General features: G+C 42.4%; 2 protein-coding genes across 3 annotated transcripts; one reads left to right on the top strand and one right to left on the bottom strand.

The window, feature by feature from the left end:
* Positions 1-663: 663 nt before the first annotated feature.
* Positions 664-8,136, top strand: ccn4a (cellular communication network factor 4a). Its single transcript, XM_071499319.1, has 5 exons — positions 664-971; positions 4,230-4,518; positions 5,456-5,710; positions 6,596-6,789; positions 6,880-8,136. The coding sequence occupies exons 1-5, from the start codon at positions 924-926 to the stop codon at positions 7,177-7,179; spliced, it is 1,086 nt and encodes a 361-aa protein (XP_071355420.1). The 5' UTR covers positions 664-923; the 3' UTR covers positions 7,180-8,136.
* On the bottom strand, positions 7,737-22,478 carry ndrg1a (N-myc downstream regulated 1a). Of its 2 annotated transcripts, XM_071499317.1 has the most exons (16): positions 22,276-22,478; positions 17,307-17,381; positions 16,386-16,421; positions 13,781-13,886; positions 13,354-13,474; positions 12,973-13,035; positions 12,807-12,867; positions 12,036-12,122; positions 11,829-11,885; positions 11,606-11,709; positions 11,350-11,406; positions 11,192-11,243; positions 10,739-10,786; positions 10,252-10,287; positions 9,853-9,904; positions 7,737-9,327 (listed from the first exon to the last, which is right to left on the bottom strand). In XM_071499317.1, exons 2-16 carry the CDS (start codon positions 17,361-17,363, stop codon positions 9,068-9,070), a joined length of 1,197 nt encoding a protein of 398 aa, XP_071355418.1. In that variant the 5' UTR covers positions 17,364-17,381; positions 22,276-22,478; the 3' UTR covers positions 7,737-9,067. The 2 variants fall into 2 exon arrangements, with proteins under 2 accessions (XP_071355418.1, XP_071355419.1); XM_071499318.1 differs by lacking the exons at positions 16,386-16,421; positions 17,307-17,381; positions 22,276-22,478 and adding an exon at positions 14,346-14,506.
* Between the last annotated feature and the right edge of the window lie 439 nt (positions 22,479-22,917).

Here is a 22,917-nt window from a genome sequence, read left to right as displayed (position 1 = left end):
GCAGTTCGGATTCGTGCTCATCCTCAGTTACAGCTGGGTCATCTGAGGTGGAGGACGTGAGGCCTTAAAATCTGCAAAGACGAGCTGAGATCAGACGAGAGGAGATCAGAGAGGATGCTGTTAAATGAAGCATTAGTAACTCTTTGGGGCATGATTGAAGATCATAATAATCCCAAGTCAACAATACTCATAAATTGTGCATAGAAAGAGACGAAAGAGCTTAGATTGCAGTTCAGCTCCATAAATATAAGTAAATTAAGTAAAGTAAGATTGACTCTGATACTTGCAAACCTGATGTAGGCTATAAAAACTAGCAAAGACTATCCTATAATATCATTAAATGATTATGTGCATCTTGTGTACACATTAAATGGTAAGTTGACATGTTTGACATTGAGACTGCTGAAGCCTCATATTAGCGTGGGCTTCTTTTGTGACTGTGTTTTAATGAGGACTGTGGATTTTGTCCCCCCCTCCCTTACAGTTACAGTACAGCACTAACTCAAAGGTGGACTTGTCTTTTAATCTGATGGGAAACAATAGTCACTCAGGGGTCAGAGGGCCCTTTGCTTGGCCTTGAGCGTCTCTGGGTTTCCAGACACGCCCTGATCACCGGGCTGCCAGCGCTCAGAGGACGAGGAGGAGGAGGAGGAGGAGGAGGAAGAGGAGGATCGGGTGAAAGTGGAGCGGAGGGAGAGAAGAAACCGTCCCCCTGTGTCGGGAGTATGCGGGGCTCGTCCTTTCAGACCTTACGTCAGCCCGGACTCTTTAACAGGCTGTCAGCCCGGGACGCAGGCAGAGGAGCTGACAGCGGGGATGACAGCGACGGGACGAGGATGTAGCGCACCTGCGGAGAGCGGCGCGTCGTGCCTTTAAGACGGGACTCATTCTGGATTCAATGCATTTGCAGCTCTCCACCAGTGATGAGTTGGCTCCTGTTGTGGATTCTAACAGCAGGCGGGATTCAACAGGTGGGATGGAGGATAACTTTCTCAAATCTTTTCATTTTGTTTGCAGGCTGCACATTTGACTCATTTTCACATGCTACTGCAGGAGGTAACTGGAGTTTGAAAGTATGCGCCTCTCTTCAGTTCAGTTTCACCACGAAACGAATATAAACGTCCGATGGAGGCTTACTGTAGTACTTCACAGTGAGTTTTAGTAACTTCTCACAGGTTTTATTTTATGTCCCCAGCCCTTATATTGACCGCAGAGCGCTTGTGTAGCCCATACCCCTGCGGAGTCTTGACATGTGTCTGCGTAGCGGTGAGTTTAGAGAAACCACGTCGTTCTTCAAGGCAGCTAAGTTCATGGAGGTTGGCTGTTCCTGCAGGGACCTGTGCTGAAGACAAAGCCACCTTATCAGAAGTGGATCTGTTCGGCAGGTTTTCCTCCTGTTGCAGCCTCATAGGTATCACCCTATTGATCGCACATCTGTCCACGCACTGAAGGATCTCCACGGTTATTGCTGACTACGGCAAGCTTTCGTGCCTTGTGTAAGCTTGAATGAACAGACTGACTGAGATGAAGCTGATTGTTTCCTCTAAGCCTCTCTGATGTCTCTGAAGTGAATTCACTGTAGCCCTCACTCATCCCAAGATTGAACTTGCAGTGTGGGATGGTAGCGGCTGCCACCCTGAAGCTTCACTTTCTAATTTATATTTTAACGCCACCTGGTGGTTGTGAATGAAACTGATCTTTCCAACGCTTCGTTAATGCTTTGAACCCATCAGCACAGCTGGTCATCTTCCGCGAACTAGGTGCTTGGATAAAAGGAAAAAATAAATGTGATTTGGTGTCGATATTTGTTTGATCTGGATCATTCTTTGATTTTTTCAAAAATAAAAAGCAATTCTTTTTCTTGATTTTGCACAGACTTTATGTTTAACTGGCTCTTTAGTAACTGTAATGATTGTCAAATTGTGCCTGAACATTTCTCCAAAAGATATTATACTATGATAAAATGTAAATATTAAAAATAAGGCATATGTGCTCATTAATTTACATAGCCTGTTATTAATATAGTTTTGGCTGATATTATTGAAAAAACATCCATTATAATGTAGTAATCCAAGTTATCACACTATTCTTAGTATTATAAAGTTTAAATATGCATAAGTTTAAATATATCTCAAACTGTTCAAACTTTCGGAGGGAAATTAAAAACAACAATGCCTGAGTGACAGCTCTTTCACTGCCCCCTAGCAATATTTGGAAACGTTTTCTTTTTTCAAATGTTTCCCTATTCCCTGAGGAAGGCTTTGTCCGTGCCTGAGCACATGTATCCAGAGGTCATGTGTTGTGACCGAGGCTGACAGGAAGAAAAGATCAGGCCAGCAGGGGAAGGAGGGTCATCAGTCCGTGTCACCTCTCTCAACAGAGAAAACAAACATTTTTGATTAGCTGTCCATCAACGAAAAACAGCAGCTATTCCGGGTCACGCAGGGAAAGATAGAAAGAGATGTTGATTCTGAAGACTTATGTGACATATGCCTGAGCCTGAATGTAATGAAACCTCAACACTTTGAAATCACTAAATTCTCTCTGCATCTTTCTCTGCCTGTGTCCTTGCTCAAGTTTTCTTAAATATCTCTTTCTCTAATTAATTTAGTGCTTTGTTAGTCTGCCCTAATCCAGTGATTAAATACATTTTAAATTCAATCATGCTGAATATAGTCAGCAAAGATGAATGATTTCAGGATGATGATTGAATTAGGCCTACCCCATGTTTTCATAATGAACTTATGAAACTCCCACCTCTCTCTGCTCTCCTGTCTTTGTGAGGGTAATGGACATGTTTTGGGGCTGTGTTTGCTTTTTTTTTTTCCTCTCTCTGTAAATTAGCCTGATAGCTGCAGGCTAAATTAGCATTTCTGAGGAATGGCTTAGTGGCACAGCTCTGATTAAAACTCATTTATCTGCATTAACTTTCAACACTGCACGCAGCGGTTATTAATATGAGCATAATTCCATTGAAGTGCAGAGAACAAGCCGAGGGAAATGACATAGGGTAGGCCATGCATAAGATGATTAAGCGTGTTTTCTCACAATTAATTACAGATTAAGTGTGCATGCATGTGTGTATGTGTATGTGTTTGTGTATGTGTGTCTTTCATAGCTTCTTTCTAAAGTGCTCCTCTGAGCATATGGATCATGTTATGACTTATGAGCACCCAGACAATATTGGGCCAATCAAATGGTTCACTCCCTGTCTAGATCTATGCACACTGTGGTAATTATGATGGACATGGTAGCTGCTGCAGCTTGAGTATATTACTTCATCTAAGCATCATCATTCATCAGAGCATTTGTAGCAAATGTAACTTTTCTTTGCCCAAGAAACAAATCTCAGTTTCTCACTCACTGAACGTTAACCCAGGGACCAATAATCTGGTACTTTCTGAAGCACACCATGTTCTCAAAGCAAGTAGAATTTAATTCCAATTTAAAACAATTGTTGTCAAAGAAAAAAAACACACACACATTCTAAATCAAAAATGACAAGTTTCCTCTGTAGAGTCTCGTGCTCTGTCCAGAACTAACCTCTGAGTGCTGAGCTGTTAATGTGCCTCATGTGGCCTCTTTCAGTGAGAACATCTGCTTTTAAGAGCTGCAGAGCTCTTAACGGTGTCATCTTGGCTTCACAGAGCAGCTTGTAAGAGTCAAAACACACTGAGGGGGAGATCTTGATTATGTTTCTTTGGCAGGATTTTGTAATTGTTTAGCGCAGTTGCAGATTTTAAATATGATGATGGAACACTTCCAGTGTTGAGTACATACAAGACTTGGTCACTGATTTAATAAGATTATCTCCGCTGGATGTTGAATTCATTTTTATAGACTTATTTAATTTGTTGCACAGCATGACCACACATTAGCAGGCTGCCATAGTCAGTGAAGCAGAGGTGCACAAATAAGCAATTTGAAACCTTGGGGAACAGTGACATAATGAGACAGGATTACCAAAGAGGGCTGGATGTGAAAGAATTTAGGATTAAGGATATTAAAAGTAATACCTCATCACAGGGGGTCAAATACCTTTCATGTAATAACAGGTGGCATTTTGATTTTGCACAAACACAGAGAAACAGTAGCTGCATAAGTGTGACTGTATATTCAATATAATAAAGGTTCATCCATCATGGTACATTAAATACAGTTTACAAGAAAGTGGTTCTTGGAGTTGTTCTGTCTTTTTGGGCTTAATTTGTCCACTTTCCTCTCTCCAGGCCTACTCCCAGAATTCCACTGCCATGCCGCCTGCCACAGCCGTCACATCCCCACCCGCGGACCTCTACAATCGGACACAGTACTGCAAGTGGCCCTGCGAGTGTCCCCAGGTCACCCCTACCTGTCCGCCGGGTGTGAGCCTCCTCATGGACGGCTGTGACTGCTGCAAGGCCTGCGCCCGGCAGGTGGGCGAGGTGTGCAACGAGGCAGACACGTGCGACTACCACAAGGGACTATACTGTGACTACAGCTCGGACAAGCCTAGGTACGAAAAAGGAGTGTGTGCATGTAAGTGTCACTCACCAAAACCAACAAAACAAACAAGTGTTCATGCACAGTGGGAAATCTTTTCTAATGTGATGTGTTAGGTTCACTGTCCACACTGCAGCACTGGCAGCAGCAGACTGGATTTGAGGGGAGCAGGTGTTTGCTACTGCAACCACACTCGTTGACGTAGTAACAACACAGGCAGAATATTAATGCGTTTTAATGTTGGCCAGTGGATACCACACACAAGCCATTCCTTCACCTCCTCTGATTTTTGTTTATGTCAGTTATCTGTAGTTGCATTAGGTGCTTGGACAGCATCTGCAAAGCACAGAGCTTTGTTTGCTGTTGTATCGAAATCAGTCTAAATACAGAGACAACAGCTGCATCTCCACAAATGTGATGTGGCTCATATTACAATCCTCATATGGAAGCGAGTTTTTCACATTAAAAGAAAAAATTCTATGTGTTCTGGGAATGTTTACACACTATTTTGAAAGAGGGAATTTGGGGTTGTACACTACGATATAGGCATCTGCAAAAAAGAAGGCAACATTTTGTGGTTCACAGCTGTAATAATGTGATCATGTTTATATCATATTTTATGTTTTATTGCTTTTACAGCATCTTTGTCATTTTTGTGGATGAGCCTCTCCTGTCTGTTCAATAATAGCGACCATTCATCATGTTAACTATATTTACTCCCTGCTAACTGTAAAACTTTCCTTAACTGGTTTGAGGTTTGAATCACTGTAGTGTGGTATCAGCCAGCAACACAAAGTAGAAAACCCGACTGTCATTTATTCTGAAATGTCACAGATTTTTACTTCTAAGAATATTTTCATTTGTAACAATTTTGATTATAAATGCCAAGACATGAATACAGCCTCCAAGAGTTTGAACTTCACCCTGCATGTCTCTATAACACTGTGTGTGAATGTGTGTCGTTTGTCTCCAGATATGGTGGGAACAGGCTGTGAGCATGATGGTGTGATCTACCGCAATGGGCAGAGCTTCAAGCCCAGCTGTAAATACCAGTGTGTGTGTGTGAACGGTGCCATCGGCTGCGTGGCACTGTGCACAGAGTCCCAGCCTCCCCGGGTGTGGTGCCAAACCCCACGCCGGGTCAAAGTCCGGGGACAATGCTGTGAGCAGTGGATCTGTGATGAACCCAAGAGAGGGCGCAAGACGGCCCCACGACACGCAGTGGAGGGTAGGACGCCCTGGATATATGTACTAGGTTTTTGGTGGTGGTTAGGGTTATCTAAGGTAATAGTTTATAAACTGATTAACAGGTTATGGGTTTAAATAACTATCTGGAGGATAGTTAATTTTTCATTAGTAGATGACAACATTGTACACCAATTGTAAAAAAGAGGTCAGTGAATGTAGAAGGATAAAAACCTCTTCTCTTACCTCCTATTGAACTCATACAGTTTCAAATCCTATTATCTCTGATAATGAATTCGTGCTAATTGCAGCAATAAAGGTTTTTATTTTATTTTTTAAAGGTATTTTATGGAAAAATAGTCAATAGTGGATGTGATTGGACCGGAGACGTAAAATAGCAGCAGCTGTGTTTGAAATTGGCAGGCGAAAGTCTGTGATCGTGTGAGTGCAGTTTGTAGTCCAGGAGGATAATGAGGATTTGGTGTTTGTGTGTGTGTGTGTGTGTGTGTATGTGTGTGTGTTTATGTGTACGTGTGTGTGCAGGGACATGCCAATCCTTTCCTGTGGAAGCCCTCACACTGTTTTTGGGTATCATCCAGTTTCCAGTTGTTTAGCAGCACTGTGAGCCATGGAGAGAGGAATGTGAACGAAGATCTCTCTGTGTTACATAAGGGGAAAAAATCAGATCCAGGCTACAAGGGAAACACAGTTTAAGGATTTAGATTTGAAACAAATACAGTACCAGGGGATGCAGTGCTCCTTTGCCTCTCGTTGTAAAATATTACAAATGTAGGAACAACTGGTCCGCGTTGGAAGGAGCACAGTAGCAGTGAGCCTGCAGGGAGTAGTCTACTACTGTGTATCAAATCAAAGTGTGATATTTGCAGCCATGACATGATCTACCGCTCTTCTGTTTACATGAATCCAGCTTTCCCAGCTGAGACCAGGAGCTGGCACAAGAACTGCATTACCCAGACTACCTCATGGAGCCCCTGCTCAAAGACCTGTGGCCGCGGCCTGTCCATGAGGATCTCTAATGCCAACGACCAATGTGAGCTGGTCAAAGAGTCTCGCCTCTGCAACCTGCGGCCCTGTGAGGTCGACATCACCAAACACATTAAGGTAGCAGTGCTGTCTGATGTCCTCAGCAGGCAAATGAGGATTACATGACGACAACCGATTGAACATCTTTCTCCTCCTTCCCTCCCTCAGCCAGGAAAGAAATGTCTGAATATCTACCGGGAAGATCAGCCCTCCAACCTCACCATCTCGGGCTGCACCAGCAAGAAGCAGTACAGGCCCAAATACTGCGGCGTCTGCACAGACGAGCGCTGCTGCATCCCCTACAAGTCCAAGACCATCGACGTGGAGTTTGAGTGTCCTAACGGGACGGGGTTCACCTGGAAGATGATGTGGGTCCAGGCCTGTTTCTGCAACCTCAGCTGCAAAAACCCTAATGACATCTTCGCTGACCTGGAGAGTTACTATGGTTACCCAGAAGTCATGAACTAAAGGAGTGACATGTCAGTCATGCTCTCTGCCTGGAGGAGCATTTTGACTTATTTCTGGCATCTTTTTTTTTTTTATGCAATGTTTTATATTTGTAATGTCTATGATCATGTACAAGGGATTTTCTTATGGTCTTTTTTCCTATTGGAAAAATCTGTAAATATCAAATATATATGTGTCTCCAGAATGGATTCATAAAGCATGATGTGCTTTTGAAGAATATTTGAAGAAGTGCTTTGCAAATGAAAATATTCAGCGGGTGAGTGTGTGAAATATTGAAGGCTTAATTTATTTATGTAGCATCTGGCATATGTAATAACATATGTGATGTTCTTGAGCTGCTTTCAAGAACAATCAAACATTGTCTTTAAACTTACAAGCCAACTTAGGTAATGAGGCTTCACTGTAGATATTTGCCTTTATTTTTCATGAAACTTTCTTCATAATAAATGAAAAAAGGCAGAGATGAGCTGATATGCCAAAGACAAAGCCTTACTTTTAAGACTGTTTTACAAATGACCACATCTTCAAATAAAAAAAAAAAACACAATCAGGGAAGATCTGTTACAGGGTTTTTATTGTCATTTTTTTAATAAATACAAACTGTTATGTCATTTTAATGCTTTTCTACAGCATTAGACGGTTGTGCAACGCATCTTTACAAAGCTGTGTATGCGTTCTACAAAGCAAAATGCTGCTGTAGTGCAAGTAAAATACGGGAGTAGACGGTGTCAGGTAAGTTCTATGGCTATCCTCATGTTAATATGTGGACCTATCACTTCACTCACCCAGAAATCCACAACCACATAGGAGCATCACATCTACAACGTGAACAATTCCATGGCACATCTTTGTTCCATTGTGCTTGATTGCATAGAAATTATTAAAAAAAAGAGAAAAAAAACCTTTTGTCTGAGGCCATGATCCATTAATAAAGCATAAGCTGTAAAAGCTTTTGAATTTGTGTTTCAGAGTGTGTTTTGATTAATGACAAGGTTTACAATGATCATTTGATTCCTGATTCAAGACAGATGTGTGACTTCAAGAAAATGTTACAGCAACAGATGATGTTGAAAAAAAAACAAAACTCAAGGATAATGGACATTGGCAAGTTGAAACATTGTTTTGCTGTATGTACATGATATATTTGAAGTCTGTCCCTTAATGTTCAAAGTTACATTTGCAATTTGTGAAGCAAACTGCCATGTGTTTTATTTACCCAAGTGCCTCCCCATTTTCCCTCCACATCTATAAATCTGCTCCTACGTACAAACGACAACACTTCAGACATGGATAGTAAAAGAATAAATGATCAAACAATTACGATGAGAAACAGAAAAACAGTCATTTACAGTCCGGTATATTTGACAAAGCTGTGTCAGTACAGTAAAAATGGATAAAAACAGGATGAGGGAATGCAGAAATGGAAATTAAAACATTTTTTTATATGTATGAGAGATTATGAGCGATACATGTACAAGCTGGTGTACTCGTAGCCACAGCTTTCTCCGTCATTCTCTGCTTCGGTGTTCCCAGGTGCTGCGCTGCCCCTAACTACACACTCATCTGACCAAGGAGCTCAGGAGCAGGTCCTGTGCAAATGTGTTTGAGTCCCTCAGAGTGACAAAACAGGCAATACAGTTGACCTTTGACCTCCTAATCAAAACATATTTTTAAATTAGGGCATCTCAGCTGCATTGAATGCTCTGCAGGTGAGTGTCCATTGTGCGTTTTTACAAATCCAGGTATTCTATCTTATTGTGTCACTCGCCACATCGATGTGTAGAGGAATGTGTGAGTCTGTGTGTCAGTTAGAGGCAGCGCAGCACGAACCGAAGGGACCTTCTTGAGAGGTTTGGGTGTCCAGAGAGTGAGGGGTGGGGGTGTTCACTTAGCAGGACACTTCGGTGGACTTGGGCACGGCTTGGTCCACGTTGCTGTTGGCCGTGCCGTCCATGGAGCCGTCTGTGTGGGAGCGGCCACGCTGGTTCTCGACCGTGTGGCTGCGGCTGCGGCTGCCCTCGTTAGTGTGTGAGCGGGAGCGGTTTCCCTCGTGGGTGTGAGAGCGGGAGCGGTTGCCTTCGAAGGAGGTGACGCTGGAGCCGGAGGCGGTGCGAGAGCGGACCAGGCGGGTCATGCTGGCTGATGGCACTGAGGAGAGGAGGAGGATTTGGTAAATGCACTCATTGACTGAAGCTTGCTCTGTTGCACTTGAGTCAATGGTGCAGAGTAACTGCACAAATGTACTCAAGACGCGGTCATTTAACCTGATACTTTACATATTGGGTAAATTTTATTCATAAAATTTTACTGATAATAATTGTAATTTAAATTGAACTCATGTAAATGACATGCAGGTTTGAATGCAAGACTTTTACTCCAGTGGTGTTGCCACTTTTACTTAAGTAAAGAATACTGAATACTTCTTCCACTACTGTTCTGAGCACACAGTAAACATCTGCAGTTGACCTGCGGCCGAGTTCATGTCACACCCCAGTGAGCGCATGAGTCATTTATTAGCCAACACCAAGGGGTGAAGAGGAGGATGCAAACTTTATCTCACCACAAGGTGGCAGGAAACTCCTCTTTTGAATCGTGAACTCAGCACATCGTTGGTGGTGGCATAATTGCGCAATCTTGGCCTAAACACGGATACTGCACGTCTTGAATACTTACTGTATCCCATGCCCTGAATGAAGTACTTGAAAGCTTCTGTCAGTTTTCCAGGCTGCAGAGAGAGAGAGAGAGAGAGAACACAAGGGGAGAGATAATCAGTCCTCTTGTCATTAATTATCACTCTTGTTTAGATAACATAACAGACTCAGTCTCTCATCCAACATCTTACTGCTCAGGGTCTGAGATATGACAGCTGCTATGAGCAGGTGCCGTGTAGGGTGGCGGATTACAACCTGACAAATGTGGTTCATGTCTGCTACTTGCTAATGCTCTTAGGTGCAACCTTCTTATGCCATCCAGCCCTCCACCTGACCCTCTGCACTGATAATCCAGCCCGTTCTACGGCAGTAACGGTGTCTTGCAGAGCTGTTTCTGTCACACAAACACAGACATACACACCTGGTCAACCTGGGGCATGCCACCGCAGTCAGCCATCTGGAGAGAGGAGGGAGAGCACAAGAGAGGCCATTAGCATTTAGCATATTAGTGCTTGTACATTCACACAGCAGTGGATACACGCCATTACCCCCCATTACAGTCAGCATGTCCCATTTGAACACGCTGAGCACCTTGCCCCTGCTACCTCCAATCAGTGTTCCTCTAGACCCTGAACAGTTAACCCCAGTAAATGGCCCCCATTTTAGCTCCAATGGCCATTTGTTTTCAGGCGCGGATCGTAAAAGGCCAACACAAGTAGGTCAGTTGCAGCAGATTGCATTCAGCTGTTCTACTTCTGGTTAATATGTCACCAGGTAAATGCTGAGCCACTGGAATCTTATCAGGCTATGCGTTTCCATCAAGGCTATTATAATCTGAACAAGGATATGGGACAGAAGGTGGAGGGGGAGGGGACGCAGCACAGAGGGACAGAAACAGGCGCCTTTACCTTAAGCAGGGTAGTCTTTGTCGGGTCCAGCTTGGTGTTGCACTCAACCTGTGGGTACACGCAGAACAAACATATTCAGTAGAATATCTTATATATTGCACATTATGAAAAATGCCAAAGCTGCTCGAATTGAAAATCATATGCACTTCTGGATTTGTGGCACCTCTCAGGGGTAAAAGCAGAAACAGTGAAACAAATCTCTGAACTCTCACAGATTAAAATGACTCTGTGTCACTTGACTTTTGTTCCCAACTTTGTTCTCGCCTCATGTTAAACTGCTGTCCCCGAGCGTTAAATCTCGCATATCTCTTGGGCTTAAAGAGGGGACTGGAGTGAACGGAAAACACGTCCAGCACAAGTTAGCTGAGTTATAGTGGTGGGAAGTCTGATCATTAGCATTAGAGCCTTGTTTTTAATGGATGTGTGAACGTCAGTGACCGTGCCTCAACTTACCACAGCCTCCACGGCAGGAGAGCTGTCGCCAACCACCAGCAGAGAAGGGCACCTGGGTGAGGGAAACACATACAATCGCACATTAAATATTATGAATTGTACTGTGATTTAAATAAAATATGCAACATTTCTTTTCCTGTTGCGTCATAGCAACTTACTTGAGGGTTCTGACATTGCTTCCAGGGACCGGCCTCTCAATCTCCAGATCCCTCCGACTGTAGGGACAGACATAGGGATGTTATAGAAAATCTTAAACAAATTTCAGTTTTTGTTTTTTAAAAGTTAAGATTCTACAGCCTGTTGCAGCTTAGATTGTGCGTTATTTAGTGTTTTTCTTTGACATGAATTCCTACTTAGAAATTCTTTCTATCACTGTTAGGAAAGCAACAGATAGACTAGGTTTAATGTGTTTACCTTTCGTAGGACTTGACAAAGAGATGCAGGTTAAACTGATTCATGTCATTTAGGATGTGGTGGCGGTATGTCGCAATCAGATCGTGGTTGTGGTGGATCTCCTCCTGTGGTGAACAAATGCAAAATAAGTTTAATTCACTGAGACCTTAAAAGCTAGTTAACAACATACTGGCCTGTACCAGCGGATTGGGATTTAAAAAAAAAAAAGAATTTAAATGTGTACCTTTCCAAAGAGGTGGGTGATGATCATGTCAGGCATGGCGTGGGTCCAGCCGCTGATCTGAAATCAGACATAAAAATTTTATTGTAATGCAGCATTTACCTTATTGTTTATTCTGCAAATCCAATATTCACAGTTGCCAGTCTGTGATGTTTCAGACAATTATATGTGTGTATGTACGAGCTATTAATGAGAGTTTGTGCCTGTTACCTTGTGTGCAGCCCAGTCCATCCATCCCTCAGCACATGGGTTGATGTTGATGAGCATCAGGCCCTCTACCATGTTCGGGTAGTCAAGCTAAAACACACATAACCAGAAATTAGTGATTTATTCAGCCTGGTATAACACACAATGTTTCATTTAGTGAATTATACGCGCTAAAAACTATTCTGGCTGTCGATGTTCTGGCCTATTTTAGAATCCTAATGTGTGAAACCCATGAAATTATTGTTTCAGATTGGTCTTAGTTCATTTTTATGGTGATAAGATGCCATTTAAGTTGTTTTTGGGGGGGAATTTTCAGATTTTATTCATTATTTTATCATTTCATTTCTGTTTAATACTGATTTTGTGGCATATTTTGTGTTTGTAACTCACTATCATTGCTGCCTCTTTACCCAGACAGATTTTAATCTCAAAGATTCTTCCCTGGTTGAAAAATTGTTAAATAAAGAATATATATACTGCAACAATTCACACTTCTTTTTCGTAAAAGAGAAGGCTGCAGCAAGGAGTCTCATGTTGTATCTCTGTCAGCCTTGTGTCAACAGGGTGAGACTTCCTACTGAGCACAGTGTTAGTGTAGAGCTGATCTGGAACATTCCTGAGGCTTTTATGGCTCAGCAGGCTCAAGCAATAAGCTGTGTTATATTGCCAAAATCAGCAAAAAGAAGAAACATATTAGCTGGCTGTGCTAATCCCAGATTGATTAAAACTCATAATTATTAATCCTGACTGAGATGTTCACAGGGGGAGACTTACAGCGAATCTGGTCAGAACGTAGGCCCCAGCTCCAATGCCCATTCCAATAACACTCTTTAGCCTGTGCGTGCACACAAAGATACAGGGACACTGTTAGAACAACAGGTTAGAAAACATCTCAAATATGAGTGTGAAGGGTCAGTGTGAAAACTGCAGCTCAACTTACCCAAAGTGCTTCAGCACCAGTGGGAGTGTCTCAGAGACTTGGTCCATAGAGGGGTACTCATATCTGGAAAAACAAAAACCTTTAGTTCACAACTGAGTAATAACCACTATCTAATCATAGCTCTATATCGCCCCTCGATATCAGCCTGCAGCAGCCATCTGTGTTTCACTATCTGTTTTCACATCATGTTCAGGTAGCCTTAACATGAGGCAAAGTCCATCAGAGCAGAGATTAGGCTGAACTAGATAAACACCCGTCTCCACAACACACTTGTCAAATTAGGCCGTCTCAGCTACATCCACAGTGCTCTACCTGTCAGGTCAAAGGTCACAGACTGCTTGACATACATGAAGCGTGAGTGTGTTTGTGTGTCTGGCTCACCCAGTGGAAAAGGTGTTAGCTCCCTCATGCTGCCCGGGGGCATCGACGTGACACACGGCAAAGTGCTGCATGATCTCTGACATGTCCTCATGGTTGAAGAGAGAGTTCCAGCAGGTTTTGTCTAGAAAGAAAATAATGATACTTGGCTCAAGTAACCTGAGAATAAGAGAATAAGACTTCCAGAGTTTGTTCTCGTATATAACATACAGGTGATGTTCCTCATCATCTTGCAAAATTTGACACTGTCACAAAAATCTGTCATTAACTTTGGAGCAGTTAAGATACTAGAACAAAGTAGACTCAATATAAAGTTAGCTCGGTGGACCTAATCTGGTCCCACATGGTGCAGTAATTCAAAACACCCCAGGCTTTAGGCACAACAACAGATGTTTCACATAGATAGAGCTGAATAAGGAGCCAAGCTTACGGTTCAGTCCGATGTCATGGAAGGTGAGGATGACTGGTCTGTCTCCTTTGGGGACCCCCTTCATCGTACAGTGGATTCTTCCATGAGGAGTCTCCACATCGTGCTCCTATTGATGCAAAAACACAATGACCAAGCTTAGCAAAAGTGCTATGTTAAATCTGAATGCATTTACCAGCACTTCCATCTCAATTAAAAAGCCTCTGCTAAATATAAATTGCATAAAATGACCAAAGTGCATGACCTTCATTCATGCATTTTGCAATAATTCATTCACACAATCCCCATTTTTTGCCTCATCTAGTTGTGGGTTCTTTTTTCATAGCTATTTTCCAACCAAGTTAGAAAACTGACAAACCACTGATGAAAATCGGATCCATTCTTTCTAATGAGCCACGAAAGTTACTTCAAACAAAATCTAAAACTACTAAACTGCTGTCTGCCCAGCACTGATGCCTAAGCAACAACTCCAACTGCAGAAGCTGCTGTCCAGCCGGCAGCATAATCCCACAAATCCACTGGAAACTACTCAGTGCAAACATTTGAGTGCAGCCTTTGGTCTACTCACGCTGACTTCAATCTCAGCGACAATCATTTCCACATCAGAATCCTCCAGAACCATGTTTGCAGGAGAGGGGTCCAATACTGCTCGCTACTGGAAAAAAGTGCAGTCGCAGTTGCTCTCTGAGCTATAGATCCAACAGTTGGTGAGCTCTGAAGTTGTTTAGCCCTGCTCTGAGAGCTGAGTTTTATACCCCCGCTGCTTACCAGTTGGCCTAAGCTCCTGGCCTCCCATGGTGCTTTGCAGGCTGGTCAAAACAAGCTAATTCTAGATGAAGAGATCCCTAAATTGGATCAGCCAATGTCAGACAGAGGGCCATCGGCTACTGCGTTGGCATGATGAATAAGTAAGGGTGTGTGACTAGTGGGAGAACATGTTGAATGAATGAGCGCGGGGAAGTTGGCAGCCATTATTCAGCAATATTTGGGGCAAAAACTTTCAAAATAATGGCTGAGCTGAGTAACATCCAAATTTTAACAGCACTTAACATTGTAGTGAACTGTCTCTCGAAGCTAGAAAGAGCTAAACAACAACTTTTGATAACAGTCATAAACTTTTCCGACAAACAATCCATAAACAGTCAGTGACTGAGTGAGTATCTGATATGATTTTTTTTAGGCCTGTATAACCTGAAGCAATAAACAAAATCAAGTTTCAGTTTCAGTATAAAAGCTTAAACTCTAAACATAGTTCAACCTGTGAAGAAATATATTCCATATGTACTCTTGGAAGAGTGCACAGCCATAAATTTCTATATTTTTTACCTAAATATCATTTTAAAATCGAACTGTTTCTGTGAGAACTGGATCCTGAAAACACAAGGCTGCCCACATGGTGACCTGACCTGTACTTTAGGTCTAGTAGACTGTACAAGATGACCTGTTGGGTGGTTTTCAAACCAGTTTAGACTGCATGGGATCTGCTCTAGAGGAACATCCAGGGAGGCGTAATAACCTATTTACTGGACGTAATGTACATGTAAACATCAAAGGATTCACCACACCATACTCCACCCACCCTCCGCTCCTGCAGAACACACTCGAGCACGTAGGCTACACAAGCGAGATAATCCTGCAAGGTAATACTGTGTGCATGTGTGTATGTGTGTATGTGTGTTTGTGTGTGTGTGTGTGTGTGTGTGTGTGTGTGTATATGCAAAATGAGAAAATGAGAAAGATGATGGATTTCTGTGCATATACATTCAGAGTAAATCCCTTATATCGCCACCGTCAACTAATCCAATGTCACTGACTGTTGGAAGCTCAGCCGGTGCAAAGACTTCAAAGACTTGCCCTGGATACTTCAGGTCATCAGTGTGACACCAAGACACCAAACTATGTCAGAGGAGCTTTTAATTAAAGGCAAATTAGTTCTATGTCAGTACTGACGAAGCTTGGTGAAGGATCTTTGCCCACTGACTGTCTGACCAGGAGACCCACTACCACAAAGACACTGAAATCATAGATTGGAGCAATTATGTCACAGGTGAGGAACACACTGAGTTTGCACCTTTAAGCTCAACAGTGTCTTTCACTTGAAAACCAGGTGGTTTCAATTTTCCCACCGAATGTGAAGGTCTGACTCAGGAGTGCTGTCCATGGTGCTGAGAGGCCCCCAGACTTAGCCAGCACCCACATACTAACCAAATTGTGTGTGTGTGTGTGTGTGTGTGTGAGTCCTGGAGAGAAAAGTGAAAGGGTTGATGCACTGTAGCTCTGTTATCTTACAAATTCAGTCCAAAGTGTGTTTCATCACTCAGTAGCTGACTGAATTAGCAGAGCCCCGATTAGATTTTAGTCCTAATAAAATCACAGCGGATGAAAGGTCATCACGGAGATAAATGAGCCGTTCCAACCAGTATTTCTTTTTATCAGCCACTAGATGGTACTAGACAAGTTGGAATAATAAGATATAGAATAAAACCTTCTGTCTATACAACTGATAATTGGTGTCATCTGTCTACACAGGCTTCAGCTAATAAATCTAGGTTTACAGCTGGTAGGAATAGTAAATACAGGATCTAAATTCATGCGTGTGCAAACATACCTTGATAACAAGCTGCTGTACAGCCTCTCTCAGGCCCTGCAAGGAAAGAACAGAGTCATGACAACATAAAACTAATGCAATTACTGACCAACATGCTATAATCAAATATCCTGAGGGCGTCACCCTGTCACTGCATGTACTTTCACATCCATATGAGCACTGCCATACGAGGCACTAGGTGTAATTTCAATTGCACACCTCTCTACAGTACTTGTGGATGAATGATCAATGATTGAGCAGGATTCTTTGTAGAGGTCGGACAGCGCTGAACAGTAAAGTCTGTTCACCGAGGAAAATTAAGCGATGATTCTGGCCAACTCTTAACAACTCTTTGTTGGCCTCCTCTTCGTAGATTATCTCTTCAATCTTCTCAGGCTTGTTTATTGGTTAATAAGTATGATATTCATCATTACTCTACTAAATTGATGCAGGTGCAGATCAAGGAAGTTGTTATTGAAAGATAAGGTATATTTATACATGATATTTATTATGTTTTATGTTTCATTGAATAAGAAGGGAAAAAAAACAGACACATTTTTTCCATAGTTGTCAATCATTGTATGGGTATTTATGTAGATAAAACATTGTACAGGCTAAGTGAAGATATGTGTCCTCTGAATGTGATATGTAAGTTTGATATATAAAAAAACAGTTCTATAAAATAATTGATCATATATTTTCTAACTTACTTTTTTGACTGAGCAATGTTGTAAAGCTTAGCAAGGCATGTATGGTATGTATAATATTTAATTGAATCATTTTAGTGTACCTCTTGGTTAACAGTATCAGTCTTTAATTCAAATATGCTGTAATAAACTACAAATCTACCAATAAACCATACGAGCAACTTCACCATGCTAAAATACATTTCTGAAAACTATTTATAACGTCATTTGATTTGGCTCTGTTCAGAACACATACCGGCAGTTCCCTGTCAACCAGCAGGGGTTTGGACTCAACAACCTGGATGTCATCCATTTCAAAGAGCTGCAGAGCCTGTGGGTCAGAGAAGACAGTTTAGTCAGCGAGCGACCGGTTCAGTCTGTTTCTGAGCTTTCCAGCGTCTCAAAGAGAAGATCCCTCAGGTTATGAAAACTAAAAGATATGTTTGGACGAATGGGGGAAAACTGTCTGATAAAAGATGTGTGTCTTCTTATCATTTTCCCACTGTGTTTTCACACCTCTTTTTAAAAGAATGGTGGGTTATAGGTGGCTGACCTGCAGACGATAACATGACGGATTGCTTGAACTTTAGGGTGGGTGCTCTTCGTGTACTTCACAGCGCTAATAAAAGAGACTGAGTACACTCACGTACACAAAGGTGCACACACAGGAACATGCAGAGACTGGCACTGCGGTATGCACACTAACGTGCGGACCACAGCCACACCCGATAACAGCTCACAAGTCCCACACACAACCTGACAACAAGCCGGAAGACTGACAGCTGACGGACAAGAGGACAGTCTAGTGGAGGGGAAAAGAGGAAATGTGATTTCTCTCTCACCACATTGAAATGTGTCAAGAAATGCTAAGTTGCAGCCAAAATCTGATGAAAACTGAAGCAACCCCTCCATCCCAGATAATAGTTTCAAGATTGGGAACATATTTCAAAAATGAACACAATAGGGTTCTGTTCAATGAGAGAGATTCAGAAGAAAGAATGGAGAGACACAGGCAGAGAGACAGAGACTGAGAAGGCAGGGAGAAAAAGAGAGCGAGAAGAGGGGGGGGGCGTAAAGAGAAGCCAAGCTGTGTGGACCATGAAGCTGTGTTGGAGGAGAGCAGGCGGGCTGCAGCTCTGCATGCAAATCAAATTAGCCAGTTAAGAGAGCTCTTTGTCCACTGGCCCCGGTGGCTCCTGAGAGCCAGGGGCCTGCCCTCCTCCCCTGCTAAAGGAGGCCTTCACTGACCCACACACAGGAAGCAACAGACACCCTGGTTCCCATCAACACATCCCAGCCTCTTTTCAGCTCTCGGCTGGCTTTCTAGCTCTTTGCCCTCTGTCACTTTTCTCTGTTTGTCTTGGTTTCTGCTTGGTTGCAGTCGCTATGTTTGCCCTTTTCCAGGCTCCCTCCATCTGTTCTGTGCTCTCTGTCTCTCTGTTTGTCTTTGTATACAGCCACGGTCGAACATTCATCAACATCAACCTACGGGGCTGCACTGCGGCCGTAAGAGCAAGACGGCCTTTTCGAGGAAGTGAGTCATTACATTTCAAATGTGGAGATGACGGTTGTCCGGCAGAATACGCCCTGCACACACGCACATATGCACACACACATATACGCACATGCTCCTCGGACTTGGGCAACAGAAACCGGAGCAGGCCGGACCTCACAATACGACAGAGGAAGAGGAGTATCAAACAACAGGTTCATTTTTCTGCTGAGGCCTTCAAAAACATGGCCGCCATCACACTGCGGGAGCTTTGTTGGAGAGGACAAGAGATCAGCCCCCGTCGAGATTCCGCGGTCATGTGTGAGAAGGCATGTTTGTGATCACAGGGATGATGAAAAATGAAATAGCTCGAGCTGTTTCAGTTTCAGAAATGTAAAAGAAATTAGTTCCAGAGTCAATTTAGGGGGGGAATCCTCTTAGCCTATTTTCGAGCTTATTTGTAAACACAGCTACGTAAAACCAGACCAGTGAGCTCATTAAGAAAAAGTCAGAGTGCAGACTTCCTCTGTACTTGGTCACCATCAGCACCTGTTAGCAGGCTGGCAGCGGGTAGAGGGAGTCTGGCTGGACAGCCGGCCGAGACAAGTAGGTCACCTGCTGTTTACACCAGCAGTGCACCTCTGACTGCTCGTCCCGCTGAGCTAATGTTTCACCTGGACAAGAGGAGCACAGGGAGAGAGCCGTTTTAGTTTAACCCCACAGCATCCTGATGCCAAGCAGCCAGATAAGAGAGACATTTGTTGTGCAATGAATTGTCAAGTTCATTCATAGCTTTTTTTTTTTTTTTTTTTTAATCTCAAATGAATCTCATGGAAAAATAGATAAATATTATGATGAAATCCACAAAGCATGAAAAAAAAAAGATGAGTTTTTGAGTTTTGCAGATGTATGTTGTTTTTCAGATTTTCAGCTGCATAATGTCTGAAACAGTATTTTAAAGTGGAAGTAAGTGTTTCTACAGTGCGTCTTTTTCTCACAGGGATTTTATGTTGCTGCTGCTGCAGCAGGGGGCTTTCTTTAAACTGGCTCCACTCCAAACTGCTTTGGTGTCATTGGCAACAGTTGCACTTTGTCTCTATAACCAAGTCAAACCAGTTTCTACATGCATATTGAAACTTGTTTTTTGTTGTTTTTTTATGTCAGACTGTAGGGAAGAAAACAAACTATTCAGTTTGGGCCTGGCAGAAGTGAGACTGTGTTATGCAATCATGAACAGGAAACAGTGGGAGGATATAAGCTCAGGATGATGTGTAACCGAGAATCAGCTGCATAACATGGAAATGTAGTATAGTATCTGGTGAAATGCTGGCCAGTACACTTAAACTTTCTCTGAAACAAGATTTGGAAATTGATCATAAACTAACATGGAAACAGCATATTGATTATGTTAAAGGGAAAAAAAATCAGTCAGCAGTAGTCCTGTATAAATCTAAGGTGATGTTAAATTATAAGGCCTTGTATATAATTTACCTCTCACTTACACTTTCTTTCATAACTTATTGTGTGGGGTCAACCTTTAAAACGACTTTAAATCTTACTAAATCTTACTGCAAACACTATGATCGCACAGATCCATTCTGTCAAAATTCTCATGCTATGAAATTTCATGATTTAGCAAAATGATGCAATTGATGTTGAGAGCAAAATCAAAGTCACTCCCGGACTGTGTACAAAAGTTTGTTTGTTTTTTAAATACACGGTTAATGTGATTTGCAAATGTGATTTGAGAGGCATTTGTAAGTTCACCGTACAAAAAGCTAAAAGTAAGTAGTAATTAAAAGGCAGTTTTATGTTTTAATGTTTTGGGGGTTCATTTATGGAACAATTTATGGAACAATGGCAATTTTAAAATGTGTCATCTGCTTTTTTAATTTTTTATTAGTTTTTGCGTGATGTTGTTTATACTGTCTATATTGTTTATACTTACTGACTGCACAGAATACTAACTAAATACACTGTAATAATGCATCTACAAGACTATGTTACTCTGCTCACATCATCCAGTTGGTAATCCACTACTATTTCAAGGTTTGACTGTAATCATAATTCTCATTATTAGGTTTTGTGTGTTGATTCCTGAAAAGCAGATTTTTTGAAAATCCAATGTTTCCACTCAACGGTGAGATAATGTGGTTTGAGCTTTAGAGGAAAACAACAACAACCCTGTTGTGGGCCCGCATAACACATTAGTGCTTGTTCTCCACAGTAAATCCACAGATACGACACACTACTTTAAGCCAGAACATCCAAGTTACAGAACAGCATGAGCTCAAAGTCTCTCTCTGTTCGCGAAACATATGTACTGATTAGATGTGGACAGCGAGTCGCAATTTTCGGGAGCCAGAATCAAGGCCAGCCTGTCCTTCCTCCATTGCCTCCGTATAGTTCTAAATCCAGGAGCCCACAGCATCCATCTGCAGACACAATGATTGCTTCCCTAATCTTTGGGAACTCGCTTAATCTGTCAAATCCCTGGTTCTGAAATATCAGCACAGCAGCAGCAGCAGCAGCAGCAGCAGCAGCAGCAGCAGCAGCAGGCCTACTGGACTAAGCTGTCATAGACCTACATTTTCAGATTGTAAAAGATATCAAAATGTGGGTGCCTCCATTGCTACACTAAGTTGGTGAGTGGGGGCGGTTCAGGGGATCACCAGCAGTTTTTCCATGAGCAGCAAAAACACTCCTAGCGCCATAAGTGGTTCAAGCAGCAGGTGCTGCTGTTGTGAGGTGTATCCTCCCGTAGCACCACCACACCTCCTGTGTACCTCTGAGATCAGGGTCACAATCTTTCAGACACGGCTGAAGACTGGTTGTTCCTTCATATCTCCACATAAGAACTGACTGGAAAGTAAACACAGCCTAGAAAACAGGTCAGGACACAATCCTGTTTTGATAGAAGGATATGTTTTATATTTTGGCAGACTGCCACCAAGGCCTCCAGTTAGTAGACAAAGTTTTTCATTCTTTGATCAAGCAGTTTGGGCCCTCCCACCCACCCCCACCGCCCTGGCTCCACCCATCTACATGTTTTTGTTTGTTTCCTTTATATTAAGTCTGGAAAGCAAAGAGGATCTCTTATTCAGCTATTGTTACGACACTATTTGCACCGTGTGAGATAAAGGCTTCCTGCTCCTGTGAGCTCCCAGGGCCACATGGGAACAGCATGTTGATCTACGATCAAGTTCCTCTACCTGTTTACATGCTGCACATAGAGTGGGAGCGGCCCCTCTTACTTTTAGAATGCATTTCCGATATTTCCCAAAATGCTTAACAATACAAAAAGCCTTCCCATTACTGCATTCGTATATGCAATAACATATATTCAGCATGTGCTTCATTTGTACAAAAAAAAAGAAAATCCTAATAATCATAATAACAACTGTGAAATGTATGCGAAATCTTGTGCTCCTTGAGTTAGCCCGTCTGTTTTTTGGTTTTTTTTTTTGTTTGTTTTTTTTATGGTCGAATAAAACAGGCGAACTTCTCAGAGATGACACTTTTTTTTACTTGTGAACTGAAACTGAATCCTTGCGTCTTGTAAAAAAAAAAACAAAAAAAAAAACAAAAAACGTATCTCAGCGTGTGTCGGAGCTACACTGCGCCAAACAACGCGCCCAGACATGCTGCGGAACAACTGGGAAGTTAGCGCCCGTTTCTTCATCAAATAACGAAAAACACGAAGACAACCGGGTGATTTGGAGCAGGGACCTACCTGTGGATTTCACTTCTGATTGTCCTGAGATGAGCACTCCCCCAAAAAAATGTCCACAAAAACTTTTTCTCTCTCTCTCTCTCTCTCTCTCTCTGTCTGTCTCTCTCTCTCTCTCTCTCTCTCTCTGTCTTTCTCTCTCTCTCTTCAAACAGCGCAAATTGCAGCAGTGACAGAATCGTTGCTTTGTTTATAACGTGAAGCACAAGGCGGATGTATGAGGGAATTTTATAAAGCCTTGGGGGTGTGCAGCCCAGCCCACTTTCCCCGCTGCTCTCTCTATTGGGCAGCGGCAGCTGTGGGATTGATAAGGCAGCCTGACTCTTTCCAGCGGTTGCATGATGGGGAAGCTGGTGACAGTGACTCATGAGATAACTCCCCTGTCCAGCTTTACACCCCCCCCCCCCCCCCCCCCCCATGATATATCACCAATACTCTCACAGGATTACCAGGGTAACCGCCTGTGATAAAGTAGTTGTGGATTTATCTTCCATGCTTTTTGTTTTGTTTTTTTAAATCTCCTGTATTATTCTTTCATTTATTTATTTCATTTATGTGTTTATTTTTGACTAATATTTCTTTCTGTGTCATTTGCCCGTTGCTTTTTCATGTGAATGCTGAGAGAGAGGAAAAAAAAAAAAAGTT

This window comes from Trachinotus anak, unplaced genomic scaffold (assembly GCF_046630095.1).
Source record: "Trachinotus anak isolate AG129_WGS33_773 ecotype Australia unplaced genomic scaffold, CSIRO_AGI_Tana_v1 ptg000016l, whole genome shotgun sequence".
NCBI lineage: Eukaryota > Metazoa > Chordata > Actinopteri > Carangiformes > Carangidae > Trachinotus > Trachinotus anak.
This window is presented reverse-complemented; position numbering and strand designations above follow the sequence as displayed.